This window comes from Sus scrofa, chromosome 8 (genome assembly GCF_054392235.1).
Source record: "Sus scrofa isolate SSC_HxYL_T2T_F1_AM1 chromosome 8, Sscrofa_HxYL_maternal_Yorkshire_Landrace_v2.0, whole genome shotgun sequence".
Taxonomy (NCBI): domain Eukaryota; kingdom Metazoa; phylum Chordata; class Mammalia; order Artiodactyla; family Suidae; genus Sus; species Sus scrofa.
Window position 1 is genome coordinate 3,288,521 of NC_139390.1, and position 16,587 is coordinate 3,305,107.

General features: G+C 52.9%; 1 protein-coding gene across 48 annotated transcripts in view; it reads right to left on the reverse strand.

The window, feature by feature from the left end:
• SORCS2 (sortilin related VPS10 domain containing receptor 2) overlaps positions 1-16,587 on the reverse strand; it is a 507,067-nt gene that overhangs the window by 44,150 nt on the left and 446,330 nt on the right. For all 48 annotated transcript variants that reach the window (XM_084971438.1, XM_084971437.1, XM_084971436.1 and 45 more), the window contains 2 exons: positions 6,850-7,029; positions 2,382-2,528 (listed from right to left, as the gene is read on the reverse strand). In XM_084971438.1, the coding sequence (XP_084827564.1) occupies positions 2,382-2,528; positions 6,850-7,029 (327 nt within the window). The remainder of the gene's footprint in view (positions 1-2,381; positions 2,529-6,849; positions 7,030-16,587) is intronic.

Sequence of the window (16,587 nt, forward strand, 5' to 3'; positions counted from 1 at the left end):
AGAAAGGAGAGGAGGCAGAACGAGCTGAAAGACGCCCATTTTCAAAGCAGGCTCGGAGGGCTAGAGACCCTGTCCAGGCTCGGAGGGCTGGAGACCCGAAGACACCAGGACCCTGTGGGGTGGGAGCCTGTCCACTGAGCCCCCTGGAGGAGACCTCCTCCCCCACCAGGAACACTTCGATCGACTGGGATAAACTTGACCCACTGGGGGATGTTGGGCTGTGGCCAATCTGGATTTCTCCTGGTTTCTTACAACCGAGAAGCAGGTTGGTGACTTCATGACTGTGGCCACACCTGCCAGGTCCCTCTCCCCGGCCCATCCGATGACCAGGCACTAGCAGGAAGGGCGTGTCCAGGGGGAGGGGTGCCCATGACCTTTGTGAGCGGGACCCGTTTCCACCTGCAGAAGGAAGCCCTGTGTCGGGAGGAAAAGGAGCCTCGGCAGGGAGGCGGCGCACCCCGGCATCCCCCCGCCCCAATCTCCATGGCCCTGCTCTGGTCCTGGGGGACCAGGTGGGGCCTGGAGTGGCCAAGCTTCCAGGCTGGTCTGCTCAGGGCTGCAACCAGCCCTTTCCACATCCCCAGATGCGCTGCGCACACAGCATCGCTGTCTGTGTGCACTGAGCCGAACAAGCCAGGCTGCTGCTTCCCCGAACCTGGCTGCCCCTCTGCCTCCCCAGCCCACACTGTTCTGTCCTCTGCTGGGCACTCGTTCGGGCCGGAAGTGGAAGACTCCAGGGTTCCCTGTGGTCAGTGGTGGCCCACAGGACACTGGCAGAGGGGGGCAGAGCCGTGGTCGCCGCTGGTGCTGTGGAGAGCCCCACAGGAGTCTTCCAGGCGGTCCGAGGGCTGCTGGAGCTGGAGGAGTTATGCTGGCATCTGACCAGTGGGGACACCAGGCCCAGTCTGCACTGAGCTGATGAAGGCCGTGGTGGGCGGGGACCTGGAGGGCCTGACCCGGCACTGTCTTCTGTGCCCAGTTGGGCGTCCGGGGCTCCTACTTCTATTATTTTAAGGCCGGGACATAAATCTTGAAAGGTTATCTGAGCTGCCTAATTGCAGACAAGAATCTATTCTTAGCAAAAACTTGCTTTGACAGATTAATCTGGCTTAACTTTGTCAAGGATGATACAAAAATTAGCCCTTTCACAGCAATTCTGTTCTCAGAAGAGCTTTTACAAGCGGCAGGTCGTTAATTCTCCCCGTAGGTCGACAGGTGCTACTACCCTCTGTTATGAGCCAGAGACGGGCGGATGCGGAGACCGGTGGATGCGGAGACCGGCGGATGCGGAGGCCGGAGGATGCGGAGGCCGAGTGCAGGCCCCCAGCTGATGGGGTCCCTGTCCAGGCTGTGGCTGTGCCTGGAGGGCATGGAGCCCCACCCTGGCCCCCTAACCCTAACCCTAACCCCAGCCATGCAGGGTGCCTGCCATCTCCAGGGGCCCTGCAGAGATTCAGGCCGAGCCTGAGAGGGTAGGATTGTTGGCCGTTTTTGTGTGTTGAAGTACTTAGAACAGAGTGCCTGCTCTTACGTGTTTGTTAAATAAACATCTTGGTAAAATAGACTCTTATTCTTTCTATTTACAGAGGCACGGCAATGGATGGGGGTCCCTGACCATCCATTGGGGAGAAACAGAAAAGGGTGTGTCCAATGAAGGCTTCTCAGTGAAGGGGACATCTAGGCAGGGTTTTCAGGTGTCAGTAGGAGTTCGCTGAATGAAGAAGAAAGGGCATTGCAGGCTTCCCCACCCCCAAGGAAGCCAAGACACTGGGGCAGCCTACTCTCATATTCATGTAGAAAGGCACCCCTGGAATAGGAGGACCGGCTTGGAGCTCATGATACTTGGCCAGCGTCCTGGTCCCATCACTTATCCAGCCCCCTACTTCCACAGGCAGAGCGTAGTTCCTGGCCCTTGACCTTAGCCAACAGGGCCTAGCAGACACAACATAAGCAGGTGTGCAATGTTCTTGCAGTGTTTCTGCTCACCCTCCTGCACCTCTGCCTCTGCCACAAGAATGTGCCTGGGCTGGTTCCTGTGTCCTGGTCCCAGGAAGACGCCAGACCCCTTCCTAAATTGGCCAAGGCCCAGGTGTGTGAGCGAGCCCAGCCTCTCCCAGATCTGGAGAAGAGTGATTGCAGTTTGGGGTGGTTTGTTACACAGCACTGTTGCCGCAAGAGCTGACGGATACATGCCCCTCTCTGACCTCCAGTTAAATCTTCTGTAAAGCAAGGAATTCTAGGGGGCCTCTTCTCCAGGCCCAGAGAGGAGGGGGGGTCACAGCTCCCAGATGGCCTTTCTCAGATGCCAGCCTCCCTGACCCCCAGGTCCTGCAGGGCCCACCCCGGGGAAGGGTGCTCTGTGCTGCGAGCGGGGCACTTACAGGCTTGCAGTTGGTGGGTTTCCCGCTCATGTCCACGCTGGGAGGCCTCAGGCGATCCCAGTCTCGGCCCTTGTTGTAGGTAATGAGCGTCACCACCTTCCCGTCGACTTTCTGGTTCGCCAGGAAGACTCCTTTCACCCCTCGGACCTGGGACAGAGGGGGACAAAGGTGAGGAAGCTGGCCCAGCCCCTTGCTAAGAGCTCTGTGTGCTCGGCTGAGGGGACAAGGGACCCCTGACGCTGGCCTGAGGTTTGACGGGGAGCTGGTTCTGATCCCAGGTTCCGAGTGCATTTCACGACACCGAGCCATGCTCCCAGGTTCAGACCCCGGCTGTTGGACAGTGAGCAGAACCCTGGTCCCTGACGCACCTGTGCATCACTGTCACCCCGTCTTCAGCCGGGGCTCCCCATTCAGACCCACCTCCCTCCCAGTGGACCCACTGGGCCTGGACCAAGGGGGTCACCCTGGGTTTTCCTCTGGGGACTCCCTCAGCAGAAAGCCACCCGAAGATGCCAGGCCGTGAGGACAGGGCCTGTGCTGGGCTCAGCCTGCCCTGGACGGGCTCAAGCTTCCCATGCCCCCGGCCTCAGGGTTTCTTGAGGGGCCCAGGGCAGTGACCCCCTTCTACTCTGTAGTCAGTTACTCAGGGGGCTCACGAGAAACAGCCAGATATCAGCGATTCCAGGTGTCGAACCTCCTGGATCCACAGGGCTGACACTTTCCAGCAAGTTTTCTGGGCACAGAGCCTTGGACCCCGTAGCTGAGGCCCGCTGCTGTGGCCCCAGTTCCTCGGAGCCCCTGTGTGCCAAAGCCGCTTATGCTGCTCCATAAATAGCATGAACTCAAGGCAACCAAGGCTCAGAGAGTGAGGGGTTTACCCAGAGTCAAGTTCAAGGGCTATGCTCAGGATACGAGTGAGAATACGCAATCGTTGAGTGCCTTCTCCGTGGCAGTCAGGGAGTTAGTAGGCACCAGCTCATGAAATCCCAGACTCCAGGAGGCTGGTGCTCTCCTAAGCCTTGAGGCCAAGTGCCTGACACGTGGGGCGCACCCCAGACAGGATCTGGAAGGTTCCAATGCACAGCGAACTGTGTTTGTGCTTCCTGTGGCTGATGAGACAGAGTAACAGGTGGCAGGCTTAAGACAATACACATGTACTGTTACAGCCCTGGAGGTCAGAAGAAGGCCAACATGGGTCCCACGGAGCTAAAGCAAGGTGTCAGCGGTGGGGCCGGATCCTTCTGGAGGCTGCACCGTGTCCCACTTTTCTCAGCGTCTGGAAGCAGCCCCTCCTCCACCCTCAAAGCCAGGGCACAGCATCTCCCTGGCCGTTCTTCCACATTTTCTGTGTCTTTCTGACCTTCCTCCTGACTCTCCTTCCACTAGTAAGGACCAGTGATTGCAGTGGGCTCCATGGCGAATCCTGGGTAAGCTTCCCATCTGCTGACTGTAAGCTCACTCCCCCTGCCTGCGTCACCTGCTAGGATGCTGCTGTCTGGGTGGGGGTGGGGTGGGGGTAGCCCCCATCCATACAGACGAAGCTTCAGGGCTGGTCCTCTGGGGGACAGCCCCAGGGGCAGGAGCACCACAGCCCCTTCTCTCACTCATGGTGACTCCAGCTGACCTGAGGCATCACCATGGGCCTGCCCAGCGCTGGGTCCAGACACCTCCAGATGTCCCAGGGGCAGACAGGATGCTGATGGGCCTGGTGATGGCTTGCTTTATTCGGAACGCACTCTTTTCTATCCAGAGGGGTCTCCATGGAGACACTCAGCAGTCAGCACCATGGACCCTCCCATCCAGAGAGGTAGGTACACACACGCTGAGTCCGCTTGGTGGAGCCTTGGCTCCCAGGACTGATGTGTCTGCTCCACGTATGGCCCTCTTCATGGCTGTGCTCGTGTCCTGGGGCCACCATAGCAGAGAATCAGTCCCCTCAGTCCCCTTCTCATTCAGGCTCCAACACAGAGGCCCCCCCAGAAAAGGTCTGCTGTCTTGACCGGAACTGGGTCCCCCCCCCCGAAGAGCTGGTAGCTCATGGCCCTGAAAAAACCCAGGTCTCTCAGGACAGTGTTTGCCTGTGACATCTGAGACAAGACATTTTTCCTGGATATGCCATTGGACAAATGATGACCATGACAAAAACGGAACTGGCGCATGCGTAGAAACTCTAAGATGGGCCCTTCCACGCATGTCAACTCCCCAGAGGCAGCAACTGCTGCGGAGACGGTTGAGAGCTTGTGGAGCACTGACTCGGCACTAGGCACGCTGCATGCGGTTGATGGAAACAGGCCTCGGAGTCACACAGCAGCCCTCTGGGGAAGGTACACTGTCATCCTCGTTTCAGAAATGGGAGACGGAAGCACAGAGAGGCTAAGTAACCTGCTAAGGTCACACAGCAAATACGTACCAGAACTAGGGTGTGAACCCAGGTAGTCTGGCTCCAGAGTTGTACCGGTAACCACTACCTGTGATCCTGTTAGGTGGATTCAGAGAAGTCCCTTGCGAGGGCGCCCGGCTTTGGATCTGACCACTGTGACCGCCCTCCATTCCCCACGTCCCCTCACGTCCTGGTCTTCAGGAGTGCATTGCTGTGCCCTGGTTCTTCGGCCGACTTCTGCTCTGCCTCAACTCAGTCTGCACCCTTCCTCCAGGAAGCACTCCCTGATTCCCACCCCGGGCTGGCCTCATGGAGTCCTCCAGACGCTGACACAGTAGAGAGAGGATCTGGTCTTCCTGGAGGGCCTGGAGCGTGGCGTGCGGCACAGGCACCATGGACCCCGCCGTGGGCCGTGGGTGGGATGGATGTTCTCCGAATGCCCCGAGCCCCTCCCCCTGCCGCCCGCCCTCCCTGTCGCCTGGAAGGGCACCCACCACCGGCAGGTGTGCAGCACCTCGGGTTCTGCAGGACGGGCCCTTTCCGGGGCTGCTTCTGGCAGAACGAGGCCGCCTGCCCTGGGCGCGGCTTTTGGCCAACGGCAGGGGCCAGGGCCAAGTTCATCTCCGTGGTCCAGCTTGGGAAGTAAACCCTGACATACGGGCTCTCACAACAAACGGTCACTCTCATTCTTTTCTTGGGGAAGGTGGTTCCCCGCTGCCGTCGACATCTCTAGGATGGAAACTGCCGCCCTGGCTCTCCATCCTGGAGGCCGCCTCACCCCATGGATCCGCACTGTTGGCCAAGGCTCGGATTCCCACCTGCAGGACATCCCCGCCCCAGCCCCACAGGGACTGCGCAGCCTGGCAGGCCCACCGCCAGCATTTACCACCAGAACCTGCGGCCCCCGCAGGTGGTCCCATGGGCCAGGGGCTCCCTGAGGGCAGAGCCTGAGGTGGGAGCTTTGGGGTGAATGGCTGAGCCAGGGGTGCTGCCAAGAGAGTGGGTGGGCTCGGGCCCACAGACCTGGGCTCGCTCGCTTCCGGTCTCTCTGCAGGTGGCCCGCCCTGTCGGAGCCTCAGGTTCCCTACCTGCAAACAGGCCGAGAGACCCCTTCCCCTCTCTGGTGTGGACAAGAGCAGAGGAGGGACCGGGAAAGGTCGGGTCCAGGGCGGACCCGCTTTGGCCCGTGGCTGACATTCATGGGATCCGAGTGATACGGTGCATGGTGATTTTTCTGGGGCGGGAGCCCGGCGTGGGAGCCCGGAGCCCGGGTTTGGAGCCTCGGACACAGGTGGGGTGGGACCCCAGGGAGGGCACATGGAGGTCCCACTGCAGGCTGGGAGGCCCCTGCCCCAGCCTCAGAGAGAGGAGCTTTGGGCCGCGGGAGAGACAGAGCGAGAGCCAGAGAGCCAGGCAGACATGGGACACGCGGACGGGAGAGGGAGGCGCCCACTGAGCCTGCGATGGACTGGCCACCAGGGTCTGTCCCTCAGGCCCCACCCGACGGCTGGCAATCACATCGACGGCTCTAACCTGAACCCCAACTCAGCAAAGTGTTATCCCCCCAAAAGATTCCACACTTCTCATTAGCAGACCTGTATTACAAAGTTCTCGGTGTCTGCATTTTGAATTTTATCAGAAACAGCAAGTTTTCTCTCTTGCTCTAAGACTACTTGCATAGGGTCTTCGTGGCCTGCAAAGCCTAAGATATTTGGCCCTTTACAGAATTTTTTTAAATTTTCTTTTTTAAGGCTGCACCTGTGGCATATGGAAGTTCCCAGGCTAAGGGTGAAATCGGAGCTGCAGCCGCCGGCCTACACCACAGCCACAGCCACATGGGATCCGAGCTGCGTCTGCGACCTACACCACAGCCACAGCAACGCCAGATCCTTAACCCGCTGGGCAAGGCCAGGGATCAAACTATGTCGCGTTCTTAACCCGCTGAGCCACGACAGGAACTCCCCTTCAGAGAATTTTTGCAGGGCCCTGGGTCGGAGCACTAGCGATGGGGGGGTGGGGAGAGGGCAGAGCCGGGGCCCCCACGACGCGGGCGGAGGTCCCAGCCCCCGGCCCCCGGGCATGTCCCACCTCCAGGATGTCGACGACCGTGCTCTCCTCCGCCTGTCGGGAGCTGCGCACGTCCTCCAGGACCAGCGAGTAGCGCTCGCCGCGCGGGTCCGACTGGTAGAGGTTGTAGGTGTCGGTCTGGTACCACTCCTGCACGGCCACGAACACCTGGCTCTCGTCCGTGCTGACGACCTGCAGATCCTGGGGGGCGGGGGCCAGGGTCAGAGGCGGGCTGGGGGCTGGAGCCGGAGAGGAAAGCCGGCTGGGAGGTGGGGGGGGTGGACCAGGCCTGGCGGGAGGCGGGGGGTGGCCGCAGCGCCCTTGGAGTCGGGCTGACCTGGACTTTCAGCCTGGCTCTGTCCCCCAGCTCCACGACATTTATCTCCCCGGGCCTCCGCTTTCCCACCTCCCAGATGGGAGTGACCTTCTGACTCTCCACTGGGTGAGGGACCCCCTCCCCGGCTCCGGTGGGGACAGGAACAGAGGAGGGGACCGTGAAAGGCCGGGTGCAGGCTGGGTCCCCTGTGGGTGTGGGGTTGGCAGCTGTGGAATCCAAGTATAAACTGGATTGATGGGAGGGAGGCCCAGGCACTGGCTGGGGTGGGCTGACACCTCCTCCCAGGCCCCCCCCCGGGCTGTCTGCCCATCTCTCCCTGCAGCTAGGAGAAGGTCTTCCTCCATGTACCCCAGATCATTAGACTGCACCCCAGACCATCAGACTGTACCCCCAGACCTTCAGAACACACCCCAGACTGGCCCCTCTAGGAGGCGGCAATGGGTCTCCTCCTAGACCCCTTTCTCACCCCGTCCTGAAGATCAGGCAAGGCATTCATTCGTTCAGCATGTATTCATTAAGCACCTACTGTGTGCCAGGCACCATTCTAGGCCCCAGGCGGCACCGGGCAGCCACTGTGTCTCTGCCTTGTGGAAGGCACACCGAGTGGGAGGAGTGGATTAATCCGCTCCAGCCACGCATCTGGGACGTCACTGGTGACTGCTGCCCTCAGCCCACAGCTCCTCCAGGCCAGGTCCCCCCCACCCTTGCTCCCACCGCACACAGCCAACAAACCCCCCCAGGGCAGCGGGCAGCCCAGGGCCTGTGGGAGCGGAGGGCGGGCGCCTGGCCAGCAGGCGGGCTGCCCTGCGGAGGGGAGCAGCCAGGGCCGGAGCCGGTTCCTCCGGAGCAGGAGCCCGGCCAGCTCCTGAGTGGGCGGGCAGCCATCCCGGGCTTCATTTCCAGATTTTACAGTTCAGAATTTAAAAAAAAAGAAAGAAAGAAACAACTGAACACGGAGGGAGAAGCAACCCAGGGCTAGGCCCGGCTTCTTGATTTTCTTTTTGCTCCCAGTGCTGTGTGGGAGCCAGTGAAAAGACACTGGAACGGGCCCATCTCGAGGCCATAACGAGCTTTTATGCTCAGGCTCTACGGCTCGCCTTCTATCACTCGGAGACTTTTATGGCCCCTCTGGTGGCAGAGCTGCCAGGATACAGGCCCTTAAGCCTGCGGGCGGAGGCAGGGCAGCCCCTCGCCCGCCCACCGTGGGTGGTACAGCGGGGGCGGGGCACGGGGGATGCTTCCTTTCACATTTCTCATCCAGTGTTAGGGTGTGGACAGGCCCTCTCTCTCTCTAGTAGCAGATGGGGTCCTTGTTCTGTCCAGTTGGGCAAGAGCTTCCGCTGGGAGAAGAAGAGGCCCCCGGGGCAGGGCACAGGCAGCCAGAAGAAGGGGCTTTGCAGGAAGGGCACATGGTGCTGTGAGCCGTCCACAACGCCCCTGGGGACGGGGGAGAACCCCGACAGCCTGAGCGGGGCCTTCATCTGTGGATGTCAAATCTGACCCACGGACACAAGTGGATCCAAGTGGCCCACGGCCTGGGAGGGACCGCAGCGTCAGGGCTGCAAGCCTGGCGGTTCCCACCTGCGACCTGGGATGGCAGGGCGACGCGGTGGCCAAAGGATGCGCGTGGAACCCGGGAAGTGAGGCCATCTCTGCTCTCCCCCTGCCCTCTCCTGTTTCTCCAGGCTCGGCCACAGCCAGGAGGCACTGTGTCATCGGGCTATCGGGCATCCTGCGGCCTCAGCAGGAGAAGACCTTCTAACGGCCCATGGTTCCGAGCATCGGCCTCACGGGACGCGCTCAGCATTTACCGCTATGGCATTAATCCCGACTCTTACCTCCTCTGCACCTGGGTAAACAGTGGCATAACCTGGGTAAACGTTTACCACAGTCCGGGAAACAAAGGCAAACGCGTCAAAAGGCAGTAAACTTGCCTGTAATTCTCCCCAGAGAGACCTGATATTAACATTTAAAAACGTCTACTTCCGGGCTTGTTCCCAAGCGTGATTCATACCTTTTTCATGTGTGGTTTTTCCACTTGCACGTTCACGTTATACGGGGAGCACTTTCCTCTGTCATTAAGATTATTTACAAACACCACTTTTAGTGACTGCGTGATATTCCCTTTTGTGGATGTACCATATTTCACTGAATATTTCCCCACTGGTGTGCCTTTAGCACCTCCAACTTTATGTGCAAAACAATCATAAACATTCCCAGACACAGATCTCTGCGTCTCTGTATTTTCGCAGCATAAATCTACAAATGAAACTGCTGCATCTGAGAGTAGGAACTTTTTTTTTTTTTGGCTATACTCGTGGCATGTGGAAGTTCCCTGGACAGGATGGAACCCATGCCACAGCAGTGACAATGCTGGATCCTTAAGCTGTTGTGCCACCAGGGAACTCTCATGAGGAGGAGCTTTTTTTTTTTTTTTTTTTTTTTTTTTGTCTTTTTGCCCTGGAAGAGGGCCGCACCCATTGCATATGGGGGTTCCCAGGCTAGGGGTCCAATCAGAGCTCTTGTTGCCAGCCTACGCAGAGCCACAGCAATGCCAGATCTGAGCCACGTATATGACTTACACCACAGCTCACGGCAATGCCGGATCCTTAACCCACTGAGCAAGACCAGGGATCAAACCCACAACCTCATGATTCCTAGTTGGATTCCTTTCTGCTGTGCCACAATGGGAACTTTCAGGAGAATTACTTTTAAAGCTCTTGTTACGTGTTGTTTAATTATTGTCCTGAGAGTTTATATTCCTTCTCTACCAGCAGGGCTAGAGGGTGCTTATTGTACTTCACACATTGAGAGCAATCTTCTAAAAATCTTTGCTGATGAGAGAGTAATAAATAATATGCAATTTTTTCTTACATTTGCATTTAAGAAAATTTTGCATAAAAACACTTTAAAAAAAGAAAAGTTAGAAGCAGAGACATTTGTTGGCTCCATTTTAAAACAAAAGACATGGAAAAATGACACATATGGCTATGTGTTTGCATGTATATATATCTGTGTGGCCTGGAGAAATAAGTGGAAACACCAGAGTTGCCAATGTTTGTTATCAGGTAGAATTAAGTTTGATTGTTAAGTCATAGAAACTGAAAAAAAAAATGAGATAGAAACTCATTTCTCCTGTATGTAAAAGAAGTCCCGAGGTAGACGTTCCAGAATGGAAGTTCCGCAAAGGGACCAGGGACAGTGGTTCCTTCTAGATCACCATTCTAATGGCTCTTGTCCTCAGGGCCCATGATGATTGCTAGAGCTCCAGCCACCACATCAACATGCAAGGCAACAGGATGGAGGGAGTGAGGAGGGTGAGAAAGGCTAGCCTTTAAAGGAGGGCTCAGAGAAATCTCGTGGACATGATACTTCCACTTAATCTCACTGGCCAGATTTTAGAAACGACCACATGTAGCTGCAAGAAAAGCTAGGGAATACTAGTCCTAGCTGGCAAGCAATATTCCAGCTCGAAGTTGGGGTTTGTCAAACGAAGAGGAAGGGGAAGAAGGAATATTGAGAGGTCTCTAAGAGTTGCTACCTCAGTTACCCTGAGGAATGAGGAAGGGGTGCTGTCATGGGAAGAGGAATGGAGACAAAAAGCAGATAGAAATGGCATATATTTGCATGATTCCATTAGTTGTAGTGAAAACACGCTAAAGAAGTAATTTTGGGAAGTTTAAAAACTTTTAAAATAAGCATGATAGGGGAGATTTCCCTATAGATTTGTGCATAAAACTCAAGGAACAGTCTAATGAAACACCTTCATCAAATTCTTCCAGCCCTTTGAATGCAGTGACGCATTGCCTTCTGGCTGCCAAGATTTCTGATGAGAAACCTGCTTCTTATCTTCCTGAGGATCACCTGCGTGCAACGAGTTGCTTCTCTGGCTGCTTTCAAGGTTCTTTCTGCATCTTTCCAGAGTCTGATCATAACGTGTCTTGGTGTGGAACCCTTGGTGTTTATACTACTTTGTGCTCATCAAGCTTTGTTAGATATTTATAGCCCTGTCTTTCATCAACTTTAAGGAAGTCTGGGGCCACTAGTTCTTCAAATAACTTACCTGCCCCTTTCTCTCCCTCTTCTTCTTCTAGGTCGTCCATAATGCATATGTTGGTCCACCTGATGCTTCCTACAGGTCTCTAAGATTCTGTTGCCTTCTGATCAATCTTATTTCTTCCTGTTCGTCAGATTTTATAATTTCAACAGTCCTGTCTTCAAGTTCTCTGATTCTTCTGTCTGATCAAATCTCTTTTTAAATCTCTCTAGTCAATCTTCTATTTCAATTATTGTTCCTTTTAGCTCCAGAATTTTTTTTTTAATTTTTGGTCTTTTTAGGGCTGTAGCCATGGCATGTGGAGGTTCCCAGGCTAGAGGCTGAACTGGAGCTGTGGCTGCCGGCCTACACCATGGCCACAGCAACGTGGGATCTGAGCTGCATCTGCGACTTACACCACAGCACATGGATCCTTAACCCACTGAACAAGACGAGGGATCGAACCCACATCCTCATGGGTACTAGTCAGATTCATTAACTGCTGAGCCAGGCCAGGACCTCCCCAGGATTTCTTATTGGTTCCATTTATGTGTTCTATCTATTTTTAGGTATAGACATCCCTCAGAGAGATGGTAGGCAAATATCACAATAGAGTGAGTCTTAGAATTTTTTCTTTGCTTCCTCGGTGTGTATAAAGGTTATGTTTACACTACACTGTGGTCTATTAAGTGTGCAATAGCATTATGTCTTAAACATGTATATACCTTAGTTAAAAAATACTTGATTGCTAAAAAAAATGCTCACCATCACCTGAGCCTTCTGTGTGTCATTATCGTTTTGCTGGTGGAGAGACTTGCCTCTGCTGACGGCTGTTGACCGATCAGTGTGGTGGTTGCTGAAGGGTGGCGTGGCTGTGGCTGTCTCTTAAAATAAGACAATGAAGTTTGCTGCATCAACTGACTCTTCCTTTCATCAAAGATTTCTCTGTAGACTGTGATGCTGTTTGATAGCACTTTACCTGCAGCAGCACTTCTTTCGAAGTTGGAGTCCACCCTCTCAAACCTGCCATTGCTTTAACAGCTAAGTTACTTCTTCATCCGCTGATGTTTTATCATCAGATTGCAGCAGCTCAGTCACATATATTCAGGCTCCATTTCTAATTCTAGTTCTCTTGCTGTTTTTGCCGCATCTGCAGTTCCTTCCTCCGTTGAATCTGGAACCCCTCAAAGCCATCCATGAGGGCTGGGATCAACTTCTTCCAAACTCCTGTTAATGGTGACATTCTGACCTCTTCCCATGAATCACAAATGCTTTTAAAGCCATCTGGAATGGTATATCCTTTCCGTAAGATTTCCCATTGACTTTGTTCGGATCCATGAGAGGAATCACTGTCTATAGCAGCTACGGATTTACGAAATACATTTATAAAATAAGACTTGAAGGTCAAAGTTACTCCTTGACCCATGGGCTACACAATGTCAGCCGGTATGAAAACATCGCCCTTGCGTGGCTCTCTATCAGAGCTCTCAGGTGACCAGGCGCATTGCCAGAGGAGCAGTCACTTTGAAAGGAATTTTTTTTTCTGAGCAGTAGGTCTCAACAGTGGGCCTAAAATACCCAGTAAGCCATGTTGTAAACAGATAAGCTGCCATCTAGGCTTTATTATTCCATTTACAGAGCACAGACAGAGTAGATTTAGCATCATCCTTAAGGGGCCAAAGATTTTTAAAATGGCAAATGAGCTCTAGTTTCAACTTAAAGCCACCAGATGCATCAGTCCCTAGGAAGAGAATCAGCCTGTCCTTTGAAGATTTGGAGCCAGGCGTTGACTTCTCCTCTCCAACTATGAAAGTCCTAGATGGCATCCTTTTTCTTTTTGCTTTTTAAGGCTGCAGCTCTGGCATATGGAAGTTCCCAGGCTAGGGGTCGGATCAGAGCTGTAGCTGCCGGCCACAGCCACAGCCACAGCCACACGGAATCTGAGCCGCATCTGTGGTCTACACCACAGCTCACAGCAATGCTGGATCCCCGACCCACTAAGTGAGGCAGGGGATGGAACCTGCATCCTCACGGATACTAGTCAGATTCGTTTCCACTGAGCCACGACGGGAGCTCCCTGGCATCTTCTTCTAACAGAAGGTTTTGTCTACACTGAAAATCTGCTTAGTGTAGCCTCCTTCATTAATGATCTTAGATCTGGATAACGTGAGGCAGCTTCTACATCGGCACCTGCTCCTTCACCTTGCATTTTTATGTTCCAGAGGAGGCTTCTTTCCTTAAATTTCATGAACCAATCCTGGCTAGCTTTGAACTTTTCTCCTGCAGGTTTTTCACTTCTCTCAGTCTTCACAGAATTAAAAGAGAGTTAGGGCCTTGCTCTGGGTTAAGTTCTGGCTTCAGGGAATACTGTGGCTTGTTTGATCTTCAATCCAGGCCACTAAAACTTTCTCCACAGCAGCAATAAGCTTTCTTTTCATTTTGTGTGTTCCCTGGAATAACACTTTTAATTTCCTTCAAGAAGTTTTTCTTTGCATTCTCAACCTGGCTGTTTGGTGCAAGAGGGCTAGTTTTTGGCTTTCTTGGCTTTTCACCTCTTCTTCACTAAGCATAATCATTTCCAAGTTTCAATTTCAAGTGAGAGGCCATGGTAAGGTTATTAATTGGCCTAATCTCAATATTGTTGTGTCTCAGAGAAAAGGGAGGTCCAAGGAGAGGGAGAGAGATGGGGGGACTGGCTAGTCAGTGAAGCAGTCAGAACACATACAATATCTATAAATTAAGTTTGCCCCTAAATAATTATATTTAAGATATAAAATATAAAGATCACTGATCACAGATCACTATAACAAAAATGGTAATAATGCAAACACTTGAGATATTGTGAGTCACTAAAACGTGACACAGAGATGTCCAGTGAGCAAAGGCTGTTGGAAAAATGGTGTTGATAGACTTGCTTTACGCAGGTTGGCACAGACTTATGATGTATAAAAAATGCAGTATCTGTGAGGTGCAGTAAAGCGAGGAATGCCTGTATTTCTGATTTTTATGTACACTGTTTTCCTGGCTTTCTCCACATGTCCTTATTTCTTGGTGCATCTGGAAGATGGTTGTATTAAAGTCGGTGTCTAGTAGGTCTGCCATCTGGTTTTTCTCAGGAATAACTTCTGTTGATGTTTTTTCCTTTGAATGGGTCATACTTTCTTTTTTTCTTTTTTTGTCTTTTCTAGGGCCACACCTGCATCATTTGGAGGCTAGGGGTCTGACCGGAGCTGTAGCCGCTGGCCTCCACCACAGCCACAGCAATGCCAGATCTGAGCCACGTCTGTGACCTACACCACAGCTCATGGCAAGGCTGGATCCTTAACCCGCTAGCAAGGCCAGGGAGCAAACCCACAACCTCATGGTTCCTGGTCAGATTCGTTAACCACTGCGCCACGACGGGAACTCCTGGGTCATACTTTCTTTGCTTTGTGGCTTTGTTGTTGTTGAAAGCTGGTGTGAGAATCTAATAATGTGTAACTCTGGAAATTAGACTCTCCTTTCCCCAGAGTTGGCTGTTTTTTGTTTTTGACTTTGATTGCATTGCTGCATGCTGTCTCTGTACCAGGGATCAGCCTGAAGTGTAAGCTGAATCGCAGGTGTTTTCTCAGCCTGACCTTTTCCCTGGGCATGCTTGGTGACTTTCTAAATTCCTCCATCTGTGTGGTTGCTTTTGAATGTCCTAGTCCTTCCATGTTGGTTCCCAAAAGGGAAAAGAGGGAAAATTAAGGTGGGGGGGAATGGAAACAGGATCTGGCAGGAAAAGATCAGGACAGGCCCCTCCCCCATTTCCTCTGCTATGGCTCCTCTCTGAAGGACCTGGGTAACAGTATCTGATGCACATTTTCTGAGTTGTTATTAAGACGCTAAAAACCACCACCAAATGGAAAACACTAGCTACTCGATGACCATGTACACAGAGTCCTCAGACCTACTGGCCCCTAAGGATTGATGTGAACCCCTGTGGCACAGCCCTGTTACCTCACCATCAACCCATCAGAGAACTGTGCACGAGCCGATCACATGCCCTGGGACGCCCCTCTCTCACCTGGCCTTCAAAAATGCTTTGCTGAAACGCATCAGGGAGTTCGGGTGTTTTGAGAGCCAGCTGTCCTGGACTCCCTGCTTGGTGCTCTGCAGTAAATGCCACCCCCTCCTTCGCCACAACCTGGTGTCAGGAGATGGGCGTTACTGCGTGTGGGTGAGCGAAACCAAGTTTGCTTTGGTGACATGTCCTCTGACATCCCTTGGAAGCTGCTTTAGCTGGTGCTGGTTGCAGTAATAGCTGCCTGCCTGGGTGTCTGCTCACATGACCAGAAGCAACAGTCAACAGTCTGAGCCCAGACCTTCAATATTTGGGGGCCAAGGTGCAATCTTTAAGGACAATGCCCTCTGCACCCCCGGCTCCTACAAGGTGTGTGTCTGCTGCTCTAGGAACACGTGTATGGCTTCTTGCTCTGCCGCTGGGGGTGGATGGGGGTGTGGGGGGGAGACGGGTAGCTGCTATCTTGGCAAGAGCTAAAACTGTGGCAATGGACCTTGACTGATGGTGCAAACAGCCCCCTGGAAGCTGCAAGCCTTTGAATAGCTCCAAAATAGTGACATCGGGCAGATTCCGCCAGCACGACTGAGGTCCAAGTGAGAAATCAGACTTCTGGTGTTTCCCACGTGACCGTCTTCTCTGACGTCACCTCCTCCTTTATTCTCACACTTTATGGATTTTACACAAGCACATTACAGATAAAGACTTTTTACCTTAAGGCAAATGTGCATTATTTTATGCTTATGAACGTTTTTTATGTAATGGATAGTAATTTAGAATTTTTTCCGTCTTTTGTCTTTATAGCCTTTGCCTATTTTTTTTTTCTTTCTGTTAGAGATCATAAGCCTTTTTAAAAAAATTTCTACGAGTAAACAATTCCAGCAAAGGAGGCTGGAAAATATGATAAAAACGGCTTGCCCGTTACAGTTTTTGGAGCCAGGTGAATTAAAACGGCAAAATGGTACGTACCATTTATCCCTTTTTAGGTACAAAGAAAACACAAAGAATTGATACAACACAAAACCTGGCAAAGCTGTGTTCAATCAAATGGGTCTATTCGAACTTTGCCAATGGCAAGGTGGAATACTTGAAGAAAGTAACCCAGCTACACAAATATTTATAACCTCTCTCCGGAAGGTTTTCGACTAACTTGAGAAAGAAAAAAAAAAAAAAAGAAAGAAAGAAAGAAAGAAATACCTAAGGGCACAAATATATTCACGGCAGCACTGTTTATAATTACGAAATATGGAAACAACCCAAATGTCTACACAGCAGGAGTCTGGCTTAGCTGAATAAGGTAAGGTCTCCTGAGCTGAAAGTTTTACAGTCCTTCAAATTGGGTAT